Source organism: Tamandua tetradactyla, chromosome 6 (assembly GCF_023851605.1).
Source record: "Tamandua tetradactyla isolate mTamTet1 chromosome 6, mTamTet1.pri, whole genome shotgun sequence".
In the NCBI taxonomy this organism is placed as follows: domain Eukaryota; kingdom Metazoa; phylum Chordata; class Mammalia; order Pilosa; family Myrmecophagidae; genus Tamandua; species Tamandua tetradactyla.
Genome location: NC_135332.1, coordinates 18,107,331 through 18,131,154, shown reverse-complemented (window position 1 = coordinate 18,131,154; position 23,824 = coordinate 18,107,331). Strand labels below are relative to the sequence as shown.

Sequence of the window (23,824 nt, the reverse complement as noted above, 5' to 3'; positions counted from 1 at the left end):
CCCAGAAGCAGCACAGAGACAGCAGGGAGCAGATTTTTCTCTCCTTTGTGTGCCTAACTTTGACATGAAGCGGTCAGGACTAGTGCACAGAGGCTCTGACTTGGCTGTCTAAGAGCCCAAGATTGTTTCTCTTTTGCTCCTGAAACTGGGTCCCGGTGACTGGGTTCTTAAATCCAGAGGCAAGGTCAGCGTGGGAAACAGTCGGGTTACTTCTATGTAGAGGGGCAAGGAGGGTCATGGGCAGCATGCAGCAAGGGGCAGCCTCAGATTCCACCCTGGAGAACAAAGGACACGAGGAACAGCATGGAGCCTCTGCGGAGCTGCTTTGCTCCCAGGCCACAGCAAACATGTATCAAACATTAGCCACCCAGGTACCAGCCACCACCAGGTGCCTGCACAGCAGCCCCACCCCCACCCCATGATTGGGGTTAAAAAGAGGAAGCCTGTGTTCCCAGCTAAAGAACAAAGTAAATTTTCTCTAAAGCAAATAAACATGACAAAAGCCCTACCTAAAAACTAAAGTAAAACAAGTTTTACTGTAAAATAAAGCACAGGTCTAGAAAGGCCACTCAAGTCAAACGTCTGACTCAATGGAATAGAGTTTGGCTACACACACCCCAGAAGGCCCTTTCCTGGGCGCCGCTCCCAACAGGAATCACTGACTGCCCTGACCTGCTGTAGTCATCACTCTCTGGTGCTTTAAAATCGTTTCATCACCCACAAGTGCATCTCTAGATAATGGAGTTTGGTCTTGCCCATTTATTAAAAATTTGATAGGTCTCTTTTAATCTGTAAGTCCCCCCCTATTCCCCCATTCTTTTCCTTTCCTTACAATTTGTCAGATGAATCCAAGCCTTCTGACCTTTACTTTCCCATTATGTGATTCAGCATGATCCAGTCTTGTGTATCTCCTGCAAGTCGGCAGCTGAATCCAGAGATGGAATCAACTCGGGGTTCCATCATTGGCCAAACTGCAGGGTCTTCAGGAGGTGACATGACCAGGTTCTTTCTTTTTTCTCAATTTAGCAGCTGATGATGCCTAATACCTGTATCCATTCATTGGGATTACAGAATGGTGTTATTCTAATCTATCATTTCTTTTTCACTTACTAATTGAAATACTTTATAAAGAGATACTTCTTATTGACCGTACATTTAGGAACAGCATCATAGAGGTTTGCTCGTTTCCTTTTATTTGCCAATTTTCAAAATAATGAATTGCCTCCCTATCATCATATTAAAATTACAGTAAAATTATGACCTCATGGATTTGGACACATTTCATGGGGTTTCAGTCCATTGCAGGTATTATTATTGAAGCTCAAATGGTCTCATCCTGGCCAGTGGGAGCCTTGTCAAGTTGGCCCCTGAGACCTTTGGCCAGGGCCCCAGAGTCTCTGATCGCTTGCTCTCCAGTAAGACAGGCTGTCCCAGGCCCGTCTTGTACATTTCTGGCCCCTTTCCTAAAACCAGCCATTTCTCCAAGAAGGCCTGGTTCCTCTTAGTGAGAAACGATATTCCAAGACCACAGTCCTGGCGCTAGTGAGGCTCACTGCTCTTGAGTTGGGCATTGTTTCCAAGCACATATGCAGATGAAGATGAATATATATAAAGATAAAAAATATCTTGTAAGTTCACGTTAACCTTCCAATTCAAATTCGTGATTATACAGCTTTTACTTAACCTCTTCCTGACTACATCGTCCACACAGAGCATCCTGGATATAGGGCCACGGGGATGCTAGAATTAGGATATCTCACAATGACTCATTTGTTTGATCATGCATTATACGCCAACACCCTCAAAATATCAATGGTAATACTATCACCATGATTACTACAAACATAAATACGATTACTACAAACATCTTTTTGCCCCTAGGGTAAACAAAACAAAAAAATTTTTTTTGCGTATGCTCTTCCCATTCTCCCCCGTTTAAAAAAAGTTGTGCAATGCCCACCTTGTCTGAGCAGGCAGCTACTCTTTCCTCTGAGCCTTCCTTTAGTCTTAGCTGTGCAGCAGTGTGGCCCGGAAGCTCCTCTGCCCCCTGGCTCTCTAGCTCATTCTCCAGTAGCCTGCACAGGAAGAGTGCAGGGAACAAAGTTCCCTGAGTCTTTGCACACAGATACCTTCCTCTGTGCCCTTTGCACTTGAAAGTTGGTTTTTCTGAATGTAAAATCCTTGGCTCACTCTTTATTTCCTTGAAAATCTGAAATAAATTGTTCCATTTTCTTCCAGCAAAGAGTGGAGCTGTTGAAAAGATTGATTCCTCCCACACCCCTAGCAGATGCTCAAAGGATTTTTCTTTTTCTTTAAAAAGGCCAATACTTTTATTAGAATATTTCTTGGTGTTTGTCATACTTTGGACTTGCTCTTTTAATGGTAACCATAGTTTGAACATCTTTGCTTGTCTTCAGTATCTGTCACTTTCTCTAAATCTTTTAATCTTTTTCTTTTTGATTTGTAAAATATCACTCTTTTTCAACTTTCATTTCTCTTGGGGCATTGTTTGTTATGTTTATTCACCCCTGCTTTCCTTCTAATTTAGTATTAATTTCTGAAATGAACTTTTCCTTCATTTCTAATTCTTTCTTGAGTTCTCACCTCTTTTTTTAGCTTTTCAAATTTTGATTTATGCTTTTATTTCATCTTTTTTTTAAATGTTTCTTAAAATTAAAAAAATAAGTTACAGCTTTTAATGTTTGCAAGCATATCTTTCTGGCTTGTTTCATTTTTCATTGTCTGGAGAGATGTCATTCTGCTTTTTATTTTCATTTCTCTTACAAGTTTTGTATGGATTTCTGATGCTCTTTTATGTAAAAGTGATTTCATAAAGTTTTAGAATAAGGTGGACTTCAAGAAAGCTTTTCTAACTTCACAGAGCTCCCTCTTCTATTGTTTTGTGTGGTGTTAAAAATAACATGGCCAGAGTTTTGTGGTTATCAGTCTCCTCAGCTTCAGCCTGGGCCTTCTCTTTCTTTCCTGTTTCTTATTTCTATCCTGATTAATACTTTTTTTTTCTTCAGCTCTGGGGACTTAAGTATTAAAAAGACCCTTGGCGGCCCACCCTCTCAGTTTTTTTTTTTTAAATTCAATTTCATTGAGATATATTATATATTCATATACTGTACAATCATCCAAATTGTACAGTGATTCACAGTATCATCATATAGCTGTGTGTTCATTATCACAATCAATTTCTGAACATTTTCTTTACTCAAAAAAAGGGAATAAAAGTAAAAACACCCCAAACATCCCATACACCCCTCCCCCCATTATTTATTTATTTATTGTCTTTTTTTTTTTTTCTTACTCATTTGTCCAGACACTGGATAAAGAGAGTGTCACTCACTAGGCTCTCACAATCACAGTCGCTATAGTGTGATTAAAAGTGTTGTAGTTATTCAATTGTTTTCAAGAACCAAGGCTTGGAAATACTAGTGGTCAATGAGGGGTAAGGAGTATGGGATGTATGAGTTTTTTCTTTTTCCTTTTTATTTCTTTTTCTGGAGTGATGCAAATGTTCAAAAAAATTATCATGGTAATGAATACACAACAATGTGATGATTTTGTGAGCCACTGATTGTACACCATGTATGGAATGTATGTGTGTGAAGATTTCTCAAAAAAAAGTAAATTAAAAAAAAAAAGAACCAAGGCTATTAGATTACAGTTCAACAGTTTCAAGTATTTCCCTCTAGCTACTCAATACACCAAAAACCAAAAAGGGATATCCATATACTGTGTAAGAATAGCCTCCAGGATAACCTCTCAACTCTATTTGAAATCTCTCAGCCACTGAAGCTTTATTTTGTTTCATTTCTCTTTCCACTTTTGGTTAAGAAGGCTTTCTCACTCCCATGATGCCAGGGCCAGGCTCAACCCTGGGAGTCATGTCTCATGTTGCCAGGGAGATTTATATCTCTGGGAGTCATGTCCCACATAGAAGGTGGGCAGTGAGTTCACCTATGGAGTTGACTTAGAGAGAGAGGCCACACATGAGCAACAAAAGAGGTTCTATAGGGGTGACTCTTAGGCATAATCATAAGTAGGATTAGCTTCTCCTTTGCAGGAATAAGTTTCGTAACAGCAAGTCCCAAGATCAAGGGCCTGGTCCATCAAATTGGCAGTCCCCAATGCTTGTGAGAATATCAGGTCTTCCCAGGTAGGGAAGTCCTTTTCACCTTTCCCCCCAGTCCCTCAAGGGAACTTTGCAAATACTTTTTGTTTTTTTAATTTTTTAGTAATTAAAAAAAATTACAAGAAAGAAACGCAAACATTCTTAACATTTGCTCATTCTGTTCTACATATATAATCAGCAATTCACAATATCATCACATAGTTGCATATTCATCATCATGATCATTTCTTAGAACATTTACATTAATTCAGAAAAAGAAATAAAAAAGACAACAGAAAAATAAAATGAAAACAGAAAAAAATTATACGTACCATACCCCTTACCCCTCCCTTTCATTGATCATTAGCATTTCAAACTAAATTTATTTTAACATTTGTTCCCCCTATTATTTATTTTTATTCCATATGTTCTACTCGTTTGTTGACAAGGTAGATAAAAGGAGCATCAGACACAAGGTTTTCACAATCACACAGTGACATTGTGAAAGCTATATCATTATACAATCATCATCAAGAAACATGGCTACTGGAACACAGCTCTACATTTTCAGGCAGTTCCCTCCAGCCTCTCCATTACATCTTGAATAACAAGATGATATCTACTTAATGCATAAGAATAACCTCCAGGATAACCTCTCGACTCTGATTGGGATCTCTCAGCCACTGACACTTTATTTTGTGTCATTTCACTCTTCCCCCTTTTGGTCGAGAAGGTTTTCTCTATCCCTTGATGCTGGGTCTCAGCTCATTCTACAGTTTTTCTCAATCCCTTGATGCTGAGTCTCAGCTCATTTTAGGATTTCTGTCCCACGTTGCCAGAAAGGTCTGCACCCCTGGGAGTCATGTCCCACATAGACAGGTGGAGGGTGGTGAGTTTGCTTGTTGTGTTGGCTGGAGAGAGAGGCCACATCTGAGCAACAAAAGAGGTTCTCTTGGGGGTGACTCTTAGGCTTAATTTTAAGTAGGCCTGACCTATCCTTTTTGGGGTTAAGTTTCATGTGAACAAACCCCAAGACTGGGGGCTCATCCTATAGCTTTGGTTGTCCACACTGCTTGTGAGAATATCAAGAATTCAACTTGGGATGGTTGAATTTTCCCCCGTTCTCACCATTCCCCGAAGGGAACTTTGCAAATACTTTTCCACTCCCTGATCATATCACTCTGGGATTCATCAGGGCATCACTCTAGACAAACCAACAAAATCTCATGTCCTACCCAAGGTTCCATGTACTTATGTTGTTCAGCCAACTAACTACATAAGTTATATTAGCAGATGCACTAGCGAAAATATAAATTTTGTACCAAATAAACACTTTTTGCTTTAGTCTCACACATAAGTTGAAATTTTAGAATATTAATTACCATCTATTTTAGCACCCTGCATAATGACATTCCTTTGTTCTTCCTCATGCAAAAACATTTTTTAAATTTGTACATTTAGTCACTATCCGTATACATTCTAGGCATTCCTAGATTATACCATCTCAATCTTTATCGTCTATCTTTCTTTGTGATTTCATTTATGTCCACAGCCCTTCTCCCTCTATCATTCTCACATTCAGCTTCATTCAGTGTTTTAACATAATTGTATTACAGTTAGGTAGTATTGTGTTGTCCATTTCTGAGTTTTTATATTCAGTCCTGTTGCACAATCTGTATCTCTTCAGCTCCAATTACCCAATATCTTACCCTATTTCTATCTTCTGGTGGCTCTGTTACCAACGAAATATTCCAAGTTTATTCACTAATGTCAGTTCATATCAGTGAGATCATACAGTATTTGTCCTTTTGTTTTTGGCTAATCTCACTCAGCATAATGTCCTCAAGGTCCATCCATGTAGTTACATACTTCATAACTTTATTCTATCTTACAGCTGCATAATATTCCATCGTATGTATATGCCACAGTTTGTTTAGCTGCCTGTCTGTTGATGGACATTTTGGCTGTTTCCATCTCTTTGCAACTGTAAATAATGCTGCTATAAACATTGGTGTGCAAATGTCCGTTTGTGCCCTTGCCTTCATGTCCTTTGAATAGAGACAGCATATAGATGGGTCCTGTTTTTTAATCTATTCTGCCAGTCTGTCTTTTGATTGGGGAGTTTAATCCACTAACATTTGGTGTTATTACTGCATGGGTAGTACTTTCTTCTACTATTTTGACTTCCAGATTTTATATGTCAATCTAATTTTCCTTCTTTTTACTTTTACTGATAGTATTACTTTTACACTCTTCCCCACACCCCTCTCTTCTGTCTTTTCGTATCTGTCTCTAGTGCTCCCTTTAGTATTTCTTGTAGAGCTGGTCTCTTGGTCACAAATTCTCTCAGTGATTTTTTGTCTGAAAATATTTTAATTTCTCCCTCATTTTTGAAGGACAATTTTGCTGGATATAGAATTATTGGTTGGAAGTTTTTCTCTTTTAGTAATTTAAATATATCATCCCACTGTCTTCTTGCCTCCATTGTTTCTGCTGAGAAATCTACGCATAGTCTTATTGGGCTTCCTTTGTATGTGATGGATTACTTTTCTCTTGCTGCTTTCAAGATTCTCTCTTTCTCTTTGAACTCTGACATTTCTGATTAGTATATGTCTTGAAGTATGTCTATTTGGATCTATTCTATTTGGGGTATTCTTGGATCTGTAATTTTAAGTCTTTCATAATAAGGGTTGGGAAATTTTCAGTGATAATTTCTCCATTAGTTTTTCTCCTCCTTTCCCCTTCTCTTCTACTTCTGGGACACCCGCAACACGTATATTCATGTGCTTCATATTATCATTCAATTCCCTGAGTCCCTGCTCATATTTTTCCATTTTTTCCCTATATTTTCTTTTTCTTGTTGGATTTCAGATGTTCCGTCCTCCACTTCACTAATCCTATGTTCTGCCTCTTGAAATCTACCATTGTAGGTTTCCATTGTGTTTTTCATCTCTTCTACCGTGCCTTTCATTCCCATAAGATCTGTGATTTATTTTTTCAGACTTTCTATTTCTTCTTTTTGTTCATTCCTTGCCTTCTTTATATCCTCCCTCAATTCATTGATTTGTTTTTTGATGAGGTTTTCCATGTCTGTTCATATATTCTGAATTAATTGTTTCAACTCCTGTATCTCATTTGAATTGTTGGTTTGTTCCTTTGACTGGGCCATATCTTCAATTTTCCTAGTGTGATTTGTTATTTTTTGTTGGTGTCTAGGCATTTAATTACCTTAATTGGTTTATTCTGGAGATTTTTTTTCACTTCTTTTACCTAGGGTTTTCTTGCTGGATGAATTTGTTGTCTATCTGTTCTTTGACATTCAGTTCAGCTTTTTCTGGACCTCCAGCTTAGGTTTTGTTTAACAGAGGAAAATTTTTCAGTTCTTGTTTTCTTGTTTCTTGCCCTGCTTGTATGGTGCATTCCCCCCGCCCCACACACTTAGGAAGGTCTACTTAGGTATCATAGACCCCAGCCGGATTTAGCCAGACCAAACTGGTCTACTATCAGGAGGAAAGAGTCACCTGCGTTAGTTTTCCCTGAGGTTGAGACCCAGCAGTTTGAAAGACCTTCCTGAGAAGTCTCTGGGCTCTGTTTTTCTTACCCTGTCCAGTATGTGGTGCTTGTCTGCCTGCAGGTCTCACCAGCATAAGATGATGCTGAACCTTTAACTTTGGAAGACTCTCCCTGCTTGGGACATGGTGGAGAGGTTGTAGGCTGGTTTTAATGGCTTCAAATTACCAAGTCCTGGTGTCTGAATTCATTGAGGGAGGGATTCCACCTGAGTTGGGCCTCACCCCTCCCCTGGGGAAGTCACAGGCTCCAGACAAGCCCTCAAATGAGCTTGTTTCTGCCTATGCCTGGGGCAGTTGCAGCCTGAGAAGCCCTGCAGCTGTATCCAAAGGCAGTAAAGCCCTTGTAGAAACACAGCCACAAAAACCTGTTTCCTTTTTTGTTTTTTCTTTTTCCGTCAGCCCTGCCCCCTTGGCAGTGGGGCAAAAATGAGTGACCTCCGCTTTGACCAGGTTCATCTAAGCTGAGGGCCTATTTTTAGTAGTCAGAATTTGTTAATTAATCCCACAATTAGCATTTGGTTGGGCTCAGCCCCTGCTGCTGGTAAAGTCCCTTCCCTTTCCCCTCTGGGAAGCAGCCTGTGGGGGAGGGGCACTGGCCGCCATGGCTTGGGGAACTCACCGTTCTGGGGAGGCTGGGAGCTGGTCCAGCTGGTCTAGACTCGGGTATGCTGTGTGTTTGGTCACTGACGTGGCCCCAGGAGCTGTTCTGTTCTGTTTCTGGTTATTTAGTGGTTGTTCTAGAGGACGAACTAAAACATGCACATTGCTAAGTTGCCATCTTGGCCCAGAAGTCCTGCATATGCTTTTTTTATTTTCTGCCCAGATTATTCTGGGATATACTGGGGCATCACAACAACCTGTATAAACCAACAAGAGATCTTACCCCCTATTCAATGTTCCATGTTATGATGTTTGAATAAGTTTACCTTACAAGTTAAATTAGATAGTGTGCTACCAAAAATATAAGTTTTGCACCAAATAAACATCCTTCCCTTTGGTTTCACACAGAAGTTGATGTTTTTAAATATAGTCCATCAGAATACAGGTAAATCACAATACAGGGTAAAGGACGATATTCTCTGTATTTTAGAGCTTCACTTACTGTCTGAGACCAAAGGAAGAAAGGGTTATTTGTCCAAAACCTAAATTTTCTGTAGCACAAAATCTAACACAACCTGCCTAGATAGATCATTTAAACAGCCCTAACACATGGAGCCCAGAATGGGAATGAGGGCTTGTAATTCTATATAACTTAATGTAATATCTGGACAAATCTCAGAATGTGTTGGGCAGATAGTTTAAAAAGTATTGGCAAAGTCCCTTGAGGGACTGGAGAAAAAATATGCAACTATTAGACGTTTTCATGTGGGAAACTCCTGATACTCCTTCAAACATTAACGACACCAAAGTTAATAGGCCAAACCATTGATCTTGAGGCTTGCTCTTATGAAACTTATTTTGTATTGGAAAAGCAAAGCCTACATATAATTATACCTAAGAGTTGCTTCCAGAAAACCTCTTTTGTTGCTCATATGTGTCCTCTCTCTCTCTCTAAGCCCAACTCTTCAACAAAAATCATTACCTAACCCCTACATGGGACATGATATTCAGGGGTGAAAGTCTCCACCAGGGGTGGAAATGTGGGACATGGCTTCCAGGGATAAGTTTGATCCTGGCAGCATGGGGTCAACAACACTTTCCTGACCAAAAGGGGGAAAAGAAATGTAACTAAATAAGGCATCAGTGGCCAAGAGAGTTCAAATGGAGTCAAGATACTATTCTGGAGGCTACTCTTATGCAAGCTTTACAGCTAGATAGGGCTAATTGCCATGGTTTGCCAAACCCCAGCGACATCATTCCTGTTATTCCTAAAGAACGCCTAGGGCTCTAACTGAGACTCTAAAAAAGTTTCATGTACTAAGTTTACTTTCCTGAAACCCATAACCTCCAGATGGTTTCTAGGCCAGATAAGTCCTGAAACCCAGAGGTGCCAGCTGCTCCAAGAACATCAACTAGTTCCATCCCCCTCTTCTATATTGTTGAAACCCCTTTTTAATGTTAATAGTTAGAATGGGATAGTGCAAATATATCTAAAGATTGGGAGAAGGATCCAAGGAGAAGGAGGAGCTATAACAGAGAAGATAGGTTCTAACAATTATGACTGCTGAATCATTATATTGATACATTTTTTTTTTTAGTCTCCAGGGTCATGGAGTAGCTAGAAGGAAAAATCTGAAATTGTGGGATTGTAACCCATACCAAACATTGAAATCTGTTCTATAACTACTTGTTAAAATGTACTTGAAAATTTATTGCTTTTGTATATATGTTATTCTTCTAATTTGAAAGCTGCCAGAATGCTATATAACACAAATGGAATGGCTTTAAAAAGGGGAATTTAATAAGTTACAAGTTTACAGTTCTAAGGCTGTGAAAATATCCACATTTAAAGCATGGCTAGGAAATGTTCAATCTAAGGCATCCCGGGAAAGATATCTTGGCTCAAGAAGGCCAATGACTTTTAGGGTTTCTCTTTCAACTGGAAAGGCACATGGCAAACATGGTGACATCTGCTAGCTTTCTCTCCAGGTTTCTTGTTTCATGGAGCTCCCCCAGGGATGGAGACCTTCTTCATCTCCAAAGGTCTCTGACTGCGGGGGCTCTCCTGGCTTTTTGCAAAATGCTTCCTCTTTTAAAGGATTCTAATAAACTAATCAAGACCCACTTGGAATGGGTAGAGTCACATCTCCCTCTAATCAAAGGTTAAAACCCTCAGTTGGGTGTCACATATCTGTGGAGATAATCTAATCAATTTTCCAACCCATAGTGCTGAAAAGGGATTAAAAGAAACTGCTGCCTCCACATGATGGATCAGGATTAAAACAACTTTTCTAGGGCACATAATCCTTTCAAACTGGCGGTTATATTTCACAATAAAAAACATTTAAAAAATATAGTGAACATCATCCTTTACTCTTTAGTCTGATATACCTTAGCCCTACTCAGATTAGCTTTATTCATATCTCTAATTGAAGTCTGATAACTTTTTCAGTGTTTTAACAGTTGCTGTTTGGGGTAATGCTGATCTTTGCAGCGGAAGAATTCTAGCCCTAAGTCTCACCTGTCACACAAATACCTGAAGTTCCAGGGAATGCTCAGGTCATATACAAAGGGCTCAGCATCTCAGAAGTTAGAAACAGCAGTTACAGCTCTGGAATAGATGTGACTGCTGTTAAAAGTTTACAGTCTAGGAGCCTTTACAATACACTCCAATCTGATAACTTATACTCTCAAATTCAATTCTCAGAATTTGCACATTATAGTTAGTCATATTAGTGAGGCATTATAATGTTTGTCTTTTCATTTTTAGCTTATTTCATTCAACATACTGCCCTCAAGGTTCATTCACCTAGTTGCAAGCCTCACAATGTCATTCCTTCTTGCAGCTGCTCCATAGTCCATTGTTTGTATACACCACAGTTTCCCCTTCCATTCCTCAGTCAATGGACCCATAGACTACCTCCATCCCTTGCAAAACACAAAACACTGCCACCATAAGAACCAGTGTGCAAATGTCTATTTGCGTCCCACTCTCAGTTCCTCCAAGAATATACGTACCAACGGGGTTGCAGGATCATATGGCAACTCCACCCCTAGCCTCCTGTGGAGCCACGACACTGCCCTCGGGAGGAGCTACACTGTTCACCTTCCCTACTGACAGTGAATAGGCACATCTCTCTCTCCACATCTTCTCTGCACTTGCATCTGTTCATTTTTAAACAGTTTTATTCACTCATCATACAATCCAACCGAAGTAAAAAATCAGTAGTTCCCATGCCTTCACCACCACAGTCTATATATGAAGGCCTTTCCATTTCTTCCTCAGAGAATCCCATACCTGTACCCCCTTTCCCCACATACTAATATTTAGCTTTGGCTTACTGCCTTTGTTACATTCAATGTGAGCATATTATAGTGTTACAATGTTAACTACAGACCCCACATTTTCCCACCCCATATACCATTCCATTTTCAACACTTTGCAATGTTGACACTCATTTGTTCTTCCACATGCAAACACATTTTTATATTTGTACATTTAATCGTCATCGTTGTCCACTCAAGGCATTGCTGAGTTACACCACCCTAGTCCGCATCCTCTGTCTTCCCTCTGGTGTCACACTTACCAGCCCTCCTCTCTCAACCGTGCTCACACTCGGGTTCTTCAGTGTACTAACAATATTGTGCTACCATCACACAACATTGTGCTATCCATTTCTGGATCTTTACAATCAGTCCTATTGAACATTTTGTACTTCTTCAGCACCAAATGTTCAATCTCTCCCTTCTATCTCCTGATCATCTGTGTTCTTAACTTTGACCCTCAAAGTTCACTCATTAATATTAGTTCCTATTAGTGAGATCATACAGTATTTGCCCTTTTGTTTCTGTCTAATTTCACTCGGCATAATGCCCTCAAGTTTCATCCACGTTGTTACATGCTTCGTGACTTTATTCTGTTTTATAGAATATTACGCGATATTTTATCATATGTATATACACAGTTTGTTTAGCTACTCATCCGATGATGGACATTTGAGCTGTTTCCATCTCTTGGCAATCGTGAATAATGCTGCAATAAACGTCAGTGTGCAAATGTCTGTTTGCATCCTTGCCTTCCTCTGAATATATACCTAGTAATGGGATTGCTGGATCTTATGGCAATTCTATACTTAGCTTCCTGAGGAACCACTAAACTGCTATCCAAAGTTGCACCTCCTACATTTCCACAACAATGAATAATGTGCCCCTTTCTCCACATCTTCTCCAGCACTTGTAGTTTTGTTTTTTTGATAATGGCCATTCTAGTAGGTGTGAGATGACATCTCATTGTAGTTTTAATCTGCATTTCCCTAATAGCCAGTGAGGTTGAGCATGTTTTCATATATTTCTGAGTCATCTGTATTTCCTCTTCTGAAAAATGACTATCCGTGTCTTTTGCCCATTTTTAAATTGGGTTGTTTCTTATTTTCTTGTTGAGTTGTAGAATCTCCTTATATATTGTGGATATTAAACTCTGCGCTGGTTTGAAATGATGTATGTACCCTAGAAAAGCCATATTTAAATCCTAATCCCATTTTGTAAAGGCAGCATTTCTTCTAATCCCTATTCATTACTGTATGTTTGAAACTGTAATTAGATCATCTCCCTGAAGATGTGATATAATTAAGAGTGAGAAGGCACATGGCGAACACAGTCACTGTTTCTCTCTCAGCTGGAAGGGCATGTGGCGAGCAAGGCAACATCTGCTAGCTTTCTCTCCTGGCTTCCCATTTCATGAAGCTCCCCAGGAGGCATTTTCCTTCTTCATCTCCAAAGGTCGCTGGCTTGTGGGCTCTTTGCTTCTGGTGGCTATGTCATTCTTCTCTGCTGTCTCTGAATCTCCTTCATTCTCCAAAATATTTCCTCTTTTAGGACTTCAGAAACTAATCAATACCCACCCAAATGGGTGGAAACCCATCGTCACCTAATCCAGTTTAACAATCACTCTTGATCAAATCATTTCTCTGGGGAGATGATCTAATTACAGTTTCAAATATACAGCATTGAATAGGGATTAGAAGAAACGGCTGCCTTTACAAAATGGGATTAGGATTAAAACATGGCTTTTCTAGAGTATATATATCATTTCAAACCAGAACAGCAGAACTGTAAACTAGCAACTTATTAAATTCCCCTTTTAAAAAACCGTTCTGTTTCTGGTATATTGCATTCCAGCAGCTAGCAAACTAGAACAAACTCCTATCTGAAATATGACTTCCAAGTACTGACTCCCATTACATAGGTTGCCTTTTAATTTCCTGGCAAAGTCCTTTGACACACAGAAGTGCTTGATTTTGAGGAGATCTCATTTATCTATTTCTTTTTCATTGCTTGTGCTTTGGGTGTAAGGTCTAAGAAATCACCTCCTATCAGAAGATCTTTAAGATATTTCCCTACATTTTCTTCTAAAAGTTCTATGCTCTTAGCTCTAATGCTTAGGTCTTTGATCCATTTTGAGTTAACTCTTGCATGAAGTGTGATATATGGGTCCTCCTTCACTCTTTTGGATATGGATATTCAGTTTTCCAAGCACTATTTGTTGAAGAGGCTGTTCTGTCTCAAGTAAGTGGATGTGACTGTATTATCAAAAATCAATTGTCCGTGATGAGAGGGTCTTTTTCTGCACACTCAATTAGAGTCCATTGGTCAGTTTATCTGTCTTTATGACAGTCCTATGCTGGATTTTTCTGTTTTTTTTTTTTTTTTTTTTTTTTTGGCATGGGCAGGCATCAGGAATCAAACCCAGGTCTCCAGCATGGCAGGTGAGAACTCTGCCTGCTACGCCACCGTGGCCCACTCAATACTATGCTGTTTTGACACTTTGTAATATGCTTTAAAGTCAGGTAATGTGAGACCTCTCACTTCACTCCTCTTTCTCAAGATATTTTTTGGCTATTTGGAGCACCCTGCCCTTTCAGTTAAATTTGGTTATTGGCCTTCTATTTCTGCAAAGTAAGTTATTGGTATTTTAATTGGTATTGCATTGAATCTATAAATCAATTGGGTAGAACTGACATCTTAACTATATTTGGTTTTCTAATCCATCAACATGGTATGCCCTTCCATTTATTTATGTCTTCTTTGATTTCTTTTAGCAATATCAGTTGTTTTCTGTGTATGGGTCTTTTGTGTCCCAGGTTAAATTTATTCCTAAATATTTTATTTGCTTGGTTGCTATTGTAAATGGAAAATTTTTTTCTTCCTCAGATTGTTTATTACTAGTGTATACAAACACCACTGATTCTGGGGTGTTGATGTACTCTGACACTTCACTGTACTCATTTATTAGCACTAATGGCTTTGCGTAGAATTTTAATAATTTTTGACATATAATATCATGCCATTTGTAAACAGTGAGTTTTACTTCTTCCTTTCCAATTTGGATGCCCTTTGTTTCCTTTTCTTATCTAATTGCTCTAGCTAGAACTTTCAGCACAGTACTGAATAACAGTGGTGACCATAGATATCCTTGTCTTGTTCCTGATCTTAGGGAGAAAGCTTTCATTTTTTCCCCATTGAGGATGATGTTACTGTGGGTTTTTCATATAGTCCCTTTACCGTGTTGAGGAAATTCCCTTCTATTCCTATCCTTTGAAGTGTTTTCAATAAGAGAGGATGTTGGATTTTGTCAAATGCCTTTTCTGCAGCAATGGAGATGATCATGTGGATTTTCTGCTTTGATTTGTTGATAGGGTGTATGACAATTTTTCTTATGTTGATCCATCCTTGCGTACCTGGGATGAATTCTCCTTGGTCATGGTGTGTAATTCTTTTAACGTGCTACTGGATTCAATTTGCAAGAATTTTGTTGAGTATTTTTGCATCTATATTCATTAGAGAGATTGGTCTGTAATTTTCTTTTCTCGTAGTATCTTTGTCTAGCTTTGGTATCAGGGTGATGTTGGCTTCATAGAAAGAGTTAGGTAGCCGTCCTTTCTCTTCAATTTTTTGAAGAGGATGAGCAGGATTGGTACTAATTCTTTCTTGAATGTTTGGTAGAATTCACATGTGAGGCCATCTAGTCCTGGACTGATTCAATTTCTTTTCTTGTGATTGGTTTGTTGAGGTAGTCTATTTCTTCTTTAGTCAATGTGGGTTGTTCATGTCTTTCTAGGCAGTTGTCCATTTAATCTACGTTGTTTAATTTATTAGCATAAAGTGGTTCATAGTATCTTCTCATTACCTTCTTTATTTCTGCAGGGTCAGTGGTTGTGTCTCTTCTTCCATTTCTGATTTTACTTATTTGTATTCTCTCTCTTCTTCTTTTTGTTAACCTTGCTAAGGGTCCATCAATTTTATGATTTCTCATAGAACCAACTTTCTATGATTTTCCCATAGAAAACCAAGTGGGATTTTCTTGATTGTTTTCATGTCCTCAATTTCATTTATTTCTGCTCTAATCTTCATTATTTCTTTCCTTTTGCTTGCTTTGGGGTTAGTTTGCTGTTCTTTCTTTAGTTCTTCCAAGTGAACAGTTAATTCCTCGATTTTTGTTCTTTCTTCTTTTTTTGATATAGGTATTTACGGCAATAAATTTCCCTCTTAGCACCGCCTTTGTTGTATCCCATAAATTTTGATATGTTGTGTTTCCATCTTCATTTGCCTTGAGATATTTACTGATTTCTCTTGTAATTTCTTCCTTGACCCACTGCTTATTTAAGAGTGCGTTGTTGAGCCTCCATATATTTGTGAATTCTCTGGCCCTCTGTCTGCTATTTATTTTCAACTTCATTCCTTTATGATCTGAGAAAGTGTTTTGTATGATTTAAATTTTTTAAATTTATTGAGACTTGCTTTGTGACCCAGCATATGGTCTATCCTTGAGAATGATCCATGAGCACTTGAGAAAAAGGTGTATCCTGGTGTTGTGGGGTGTAATGTTCTATAAATGTCTGTTAAATGTAGCTTGTTTACTGTATTATTCAAGTTCTCTGTTTCTTTATTGATCCTCTGTCTAGATGTTCTATCCTTTGATGAGAGCAGGGAAGTGAAGTCTCCAACTGTTATGGTAGAGGTGTCTGTTTCTCTTTTCAGTATTTGCCTCACGTATTTTGGAGCACTCTGGCTCAGTGCATAAATATTTATGATTGTTATGACTTGTTGAATTGCTCCTTTTATTAATACATAGTGTCCTTCCTTGTCTCTTTTAATTGTTTTACATTTGAAGTCTAATTTGTTGGATATTATTATAGCTACTCCGGCTGTTTTCTGATTGTTTTCACATGAAATATCTTTTCTTTAAGGGAAAGTCTGGCAAGGGTACTGATGGATGCACCAGCTTGTGGTCACTGAAGCCTGGTTCCAATACCATATTTTAAAAAAAACCCAGAGGCATATAATTTCAATGTCAAGCTAGCTTTTTGCCATGTTGTTCAACCTTCTCTTTCTGAGCAACCTGTAGGTAATATTTTATCAGTTGGTTCATGCTTTGTGTGTAAGGATTTTCAGGTTTTTGCCAACTGCTACTAGCCACAAATTTGTCTGCCATGCACACATCTTTAGATGTCCAGCAACAAAATCCACATGCCAGGTAATAGGCTTTCTTCATGGTGGTTTTGGCTGGGTCATCTGGGTGCTGCATGGAGATACTTGTTGCTTAGGTGGAGAGGGTATGCATGCAGCCAGGGCAATCAAAGCAGTTGGCATGTCTATTCTTTTTTCAGTTTGGCTTTAGCCAATGACATATTTTCTAAGCAACTAGGACAATGATGGAGTTCACCATGTGAGACACATATTCCAGTGGCTGCAGTTCACTACAATAATGGCAGAAGTAAAGTTGCAAGAGCAGGGCCTGAGCCTTTTCTCCCTGGACTAAAGAGCCCACTTCAACTGCAGCAGAAACACCACTTGGAGAGCAGATCGACCCTTTTATTAATATATAGTGTCCTTCTTTGTCTCTTGCAACAGTTTTTTACTTAAAGTCTATTTTCTTTTCCAGTATTAGTTTAACCACCTGTGCCCATTTGAAAGGATTCATGTACCCTAGAAAAGCCATGTTTTAGTCCTAATCAATCTTGTGGGAGCAACAGTTCTCCTAATCCCTACTCAGTACTATCGTTTGGAAACTTGATTAGGTTATCTCCATGGAGATGTGACTCAATCAACTGTGGGTATCAACCTTCATTAGATGGAGACATGTCTCCACCCATTCTACATGGGTCTTGATTAGTTTATGGGAATCCTATAAAAGAAGTATTTTGGAAGAAGCTTCAGAATGCCACAGAATCAGAGAGAGCCCACCAGCCAGCAACTCTTGGAGATGAAGAAGGAAAACGCCTCCCGGGGAGTTTCATGAAGCAGGAAGCCAGAAGAGAAAGCTAGCAGATTGACTCCATGTTTGCCACATGCCTTCCCAATTGAGAGAGAAATGCTAAACTTCACTGGCCTTCTTGAACCAAGGTATCTCTCTCTGGATGCCTTAATTTGGACATTTTTTATGGACATGCTTTACTTGGGACATTTTCTTGGCCTAAGAACTATAAACCAGCAACTTAGTAAATTCCCCTTTTTAAAAGCCATTCCATTTCTGGTATACTGCATTCTGGCAGCTAGCAAACTAGACCACCACCCCAGTTCTGTTGGTTACTATTTGCATGGACTGTCTCTTCGCATCTTTTCACTTTCAACCTCATTGCATTTTTGGGTCTAGGGTGAATTTCTCGTAAGCAATATATAATTGGATCATGCTTTTTTATCCATTTTGCCCATCTGCATCTTCTGACTGGGGAGTTTAATCCATTTATATTCAATGTAATTATTGATAAGGCACGACTTACTTCAGTCACTTTGCTCTTTGTTTCTTATACATTTTATATCATTTTTGTGTCTTTTCCTTTATTGCAGCCTTCTTTTGTGCATAGTTGATCTTTTGTGATGTACCTGATTGACCCCTTTTTCATTTCCTTTTCTGTTTGTATTTTTCTTTCCATGGGCAGGCACCAGGAATCAAACCCGGGTCTTTGGCATGGGAGGTGAGAACTCTGCCTGCTGAGCCACCATGGTCCACCCTCTGCATGTATTTTAAATGCTTTCTTCACAGTTATCCTGGGGTTTGTCTTAAACACCCTAAGTCTAAAATATCAAAAGATAACACTTAGGGCGGGCCACGGTGGCTCAGCAGGTAAGAGTGCTTGCCTGCCATGCCCAAGGACTCAGGTTCGATTCCCGGTGCCAAAAAAAAAAAAAAAAAAAAAAGAGATAACACTTAACTTCAATAGCATACAGCCCCAGGAATCTGGGTCATTCAAATGAGCTATCTAGACAAGGTGATTCAGATGATGCGTGACAGAAAATTTAGGTTCTAGACAATGAATCTTTCTGCTTTTGGTCCCATACAGTAGGTGAAGATCTAGAGTACATACATTATCATCTTTTATCCTGTATTTGATTACCTTAGACTCAGCCAGATTGGTTTAGTTTTTAACTCTAATTGAGGGCTGATCTTCCCTTTGGTGACTTTCTGTATTATACATAGCTATGCTAACCTTTAGGGCTGCAGCACTCCATCTCTGGGTCCCAGTTGTCACAGAACTACTCAAAGTCCCAGGGAAATACAGCTGATACATATACAGATCAGCATTTTAGCATCTAGAAATACATTTGAAACTTTAGACTAAATGCGGCTGCTATAAGGGCTTACAACCTAGGCTCCAATTTTCTTATAAATATTTTCTAAGAGACCTGAGCATGCTTGTTCTTTTGTTTCTGGGTTATTTTGCACAACACATTGTCCTTAAGGTTTATTCAGTTCATTGCATGCCTCTTGACATTCTTCATTTTTCTAGCCATACCATATTCCATCATATAAATGTATCACAGTTTGCCATTCTGCTTCTCAGTCATTGTGCCCTTCAGCTCTCTCCATCTATTGGACATCAAGGATAATGTCCAAAATAAGCAAACTATGTCTTACAGTATCCTTACTTGATTGTACAATCAGCAGCACTCTCAATTTTAGACAATTTTCATTGGTCTTTACCAGAGTCATAATGCAGAATCATGAAGTATTGGTCCTCTGCATAATATTCCATCATGCATATATACCACATTTTGTTTATCCACTTGTCTGTTGATGGGCATTTGGATTGTTTCCATCTTTTGGTAATTGAATGGTGCTGCTATGAACATCAGTATGCAAATGTCTGTTTATTCACCGCTTTCAGCTCTTCTGGACTTATACCAAATATTGGTATTGCTGGGTCATAGGGCAACTCAATATTTAGTTTTCTAAGGAACTGCCAAACTGTCTTCCACAGTGGCTGCACCATTTTACATTCCCACCAACAGTGAATAAGTGTTCCAGTTTCCCCACATCCTCTCTAACAATTGTAGTTCTGTTTGTTTAATAGTAACCATTCTTATGGGTGTGAGGTGATATCTCATTGTCATCTTGATTTGCATTTCCTTTATGGCTAATGAAAATGAGCATCTCTTCATGTGCTTTTTAGCCATCTGTATTTGCTCTTCAGGAAAGTGTCTATTCATATCATCTGTCCATTTTATAACTGGGTTGTTGGTTCTTTTGTAGTTGAGCTGTATAATTTCTTTATGTACACAGAATATCAAGCCTTTATCCTGTATGTGGTTTCCAAATATTTTCTCCCATTGAGTTTTTTGTTAGTTTGTTTTTTGAGTCTTTTGCTCTCTTCACATTGAGACAAAGTCTTTTGAGGCACAGAAGCTTTTGATCTTAAGGAATTCTCATTTATCTCTTTTTTCCTTTTGCAATATAATTTATTATATTTCCTTTTTGTAATATAAATATATTACATTAGGTAATGTTTATGTATATAATGGATAAATGCTTGTGCTTTAGGTTTAAAGTTTAAGAAGCTACCTCCCATTATTAAATCTTGAAGATGTTTCCTTGCACTTCCTTCTAGAAGTTTTATAGTACTGGCTCTTACATTTAGGTTTTTAATCCATTTTGAATTAGTTTTTGCACAGGTATAAGGCAAAGGGTCCTCTTTCATTCTTTTGGCTATTGATATCCAATTCTCCCATGCCCGTTTATTATTCTGTCCCAGATCAGTGGATTTGGGGGTCTTATCAAAGATCAATTGTCCATAGATTTGATCTATCTCTGCACTCTTGATTCGATTCCATTGGTTGATACTTCTATCTTTGTGCCAGTACCATGCTGCTTTGACCACTGCGGCTTTATAGTAAGCTTTAAAGTCAGAAAGTGATGGTCCTCCCACTTTGCTCTTGTTTTTAGGTTATCTTTTGGCTATTCAAGGTCTCTTTCCAAGTAAATTTGATAACTAGTTTTTCCAGGTCTTCAAATAAGTTGTTGGAATTTTGATCAGTGTTATATTGAATCTGTAAATCAACTTGGGTAGAACTGATATCTTAAGGACATTTAACCTTCCTATCCATGACCATGGAATGTTTATCCTTCTATTTAGATCATTTTTATTTCTTTTAACAATGTTTTGCAATTTTCTGTGTACAAGTCCTTGACATCCCTGGTAAAGCTTATTTCTAGATACCTGATTCTTCTGGTCTCTATTTTGAATGGAATTTTTCCCTTGCCTCCTGAGATAGGTCATTGTCCACTTAATTTTTATTCCACCCCAAGCAGGTTTTCCTCACTGAGGGTCCCCTTCCTACAAGGGAACCTGCCAAGTCAGTTTGGGAGTTCCTAGGTGGGTAGACTGTACTAAGCCCTTCCGACCTCTCCACGGTGTGCCCTCCATACTCACCCACTATGGGGATGGGCAAAACTCCTGTCTATGGTGCTTCCCATTGAGTCCCCCTTGGCTCTTGGGGGCTCTTTTGTTCTCAGGTGGCTCATACATCCCCGTCTGAACTCTTTCTCCCTCACAGATACTAACAACACATGGCTCTTTTGATTATCATAGTTTGCCACCAGAAACTTCTATTTGGGGGCTTGGGGTGTACACTACTGCCTATTTTTTGGTGTAAATGATGTCCATGGGTTTTTTGGTTTTGAAGTCAAGTTGCTGTTTTTATGTTGGGGTTCAGAAAGACTGAATCCTCATTCCATCACCATCCTCCCAGAATCCCCTGCTTTCCAAAGCCTCAACTGCTCAAATGAAACCATTGCATTTATTTATTGGCAACATTTTAATGAGAATGCCTCTGCCACAGCTCAAGAAACTGAAAAGGCATCTTATGTTTTAGGCTTTGTCTGTTTTATAGCAAGATATTAAAGGAGACCTGGTGTATTTAAGGACAAACATTAAAGGTTCAGTGGCCAACACAAAAACATGATGACCCTTGTTAGGACAGTCCACTTCACCTTGACACCAAGGGCAGTTAAGAGACAACAGCTAACAGGGGCTTACAACCCCCGCCATCTCCCATTTAAGAAAAATTAAGTTGCTTCCAACTTCTACCATGAGACCCTAACTGTTAAACCAAAGGCCTGGCACCAGGAGGTCTGACTCGACAAGCACAGAGACATTATAGTGGAAATGGAATCCATGTAAAAAGCTATTTCCTTCCTTCAATAACAGGTTGGCAAAGTAATTAAGTAAGTAATGTAGGCACCAGCTGGAGATACGAATGAAGACTTTTAGCTATCTTACATGCTTGTGGGTGAAGTTGTTACCCAGGTGAGCAACAGGTAGGCAGGGCAGATCCCTGCCAGACCCCCGCGCCAGAGGCCTGAGGACAGACCTCAGCCAGGAAAGCAAGGACCTCACGGCACCTGATGGGGCCAGAAGTGGCTTCCCTACCCTTCAAGGTGGCAACTGGCTTCTATGCTGGCCTGCACCTGCCCTGCACCGAGACAGCGGCCCCCTCTTCCCACCTGAGGTGCCCCCCCGCAGATACCACCTGACGGGCAGAGGAGCCAGAGCCAAGGGGAGCCGAGGTTCTGAAGGTCTACAAGCAGCCTGTTCTGTTTCAATCAAGGGAGGCCATTTAATGAAAGTGATTCATGATATAACTAAAGAAACACAACAACATATACCACAATGTTCATATCGCTCTTTGGCAGGTTTTCTTATGTGGAAGTGGGGAGGGCACAAGCACTGGGTCTCTCCTACATAACAGCAAACATAACTGCGATCAGGTCTGTAAGACAGTTTCACTGTCCTGTAAATTTCAGTCCTGGACCAGCTACACATTTTTCTAGGACTTCCAGAATGTATGATCACTGGTACTCTAGTTTCAGTATATCTCTTCGCTCTTCAATCCCCGAAGTCTCTCAAGAATTTCAAAGTCTTCAAGGGAGACCGACATTTCACAGTAAGAAAAAGACACTCTTTTCTTTAAACAGTTCACATTTATTATTGATAACAATAAAAAAATCTTTTAAAGACTATCAGTATTGTATTACCAAGAGTGAGGTAATAAGTTTACAAAACATTTTATAGAATTCGATATGCAAATAATGGATTTAGGAAGGAAAGTAATTAGGAAACTAGTAAGGGGGAGGGACGAGGAGTAGCAAAACAATTATTAGTGCTGAAAGAAAGGTGAAATGACAGAACCATTTTAAAAAGAGTGGCAGGGTACTAAAAGTAAAGAGACAATGCAAACTGCATAATCAAACTGTATATGCCCCATAATTTCCTTACAAAGAGAATGAGGTGTTACTTTACTCATGAATAAACCCTGTAAGCATTTGTGCAGTAATGTGCTTTGAACTCTTAAAGATGCATTAAATTCTTTGAGGGATAAAACAGTGCCACTTTTGAATCAATGAAAAAAATAGATCGTCAGACTGGGGGTAGGGGAAATGGCTGCAATTCAAATAGTTCTACAAACATCTCTGGGTAGATGTGGGCTGTTGAGTGAAGCATTTTCTTTGCAGCTGTCAGCAAAGTCGCCATCTGAGACACAGAGAAAGAGAGAAAGAAAGAAAAGAAGGGGCCACCTTCAGGTCCTTATAATTTGGAAACAAGAAGCACTGTCTGGAATCAGCACAAATGCACTAAATAATCCTATTGTGCTTTCAGGAAACAAGGCTTCAGGTGCCAGTGAAGAGCTCAACCTTTCAGAGGAAACACAGAGGAGGAAACATGGCCCAGGCAGGCAGGCATTTCAGCAGAAGCCCCAGGGGAGTTAGTGTGCGGACTGGCCGGTAGCTGACTGTGCTGAGGGGTTAGATTTCTGAGCTGCCTGTTCGGTTTCTCCCCAGCCCTCCCACACCCCTGACGTGGGACACACACACCTTCTCCACACAGCTCCCCTTTAGAGGTCCCCAACTAATGCCTTAAGGTGGTTTTACAACCACAGGGTCTAGGACCTGTGTGCCCATCCCACACACAGGTGATAGCTGTCTGGGTCATGGCGCACATCTTTAAAAGCACAGCCTCTGGCACATGGGAAAAACACATCCCCTGTCTCCATCATGGAAACTAGTCCCATGCAACTCCAGGATAAATTCACAAATAACCTGCTTTTCCCATAATGAGATGAAATGAGGGCCCAGGGGTGATAAAGCAGGCTTTGTAGCTGGGAATAAAACAAAAATATAAAAGGCAAAAGAATTTCCTATTTTGATTTGCTTCTAGGAAGAATACTTTGTTGCTTGAACTAAATTTCTACTTATCCT

General features: G+C 39.4%; 1 protein-coding gene across 4 annotated transcripts in view; it reads right to left on the bottom strand.

The window, feature by feature from the left end:
• Positions 1-23,824, bottom strand: part of SEC14L1 (SEC14 like lipid binding 1) — a 97,013-nt gene that overhangs the window by 11,467 nt on the left and 61,722 nt on the right. The window contains exon 17 of one of the 4 annotated variants that reach the window (XM_077163950.1): positions 8,399-8,441. The exons of 2 other annotated variants lie outside the window; for them this stretch is intronic. In XM_077163950.1, coding sequence (XP_077020065.1) covers positions 8,414-8,441 — 28 coding nt within the window. In that variant the 3' untranslated portion in view covers positions 8,399-8,413. Of the gene's footprint in view, positions 1-8,398; positions 8,442-22,529; positions 23,100-23,824 lie in introns of those variants that run through there. One more of the 4 variants, XM_077163951.1, reaches the window with a different exon arrangement.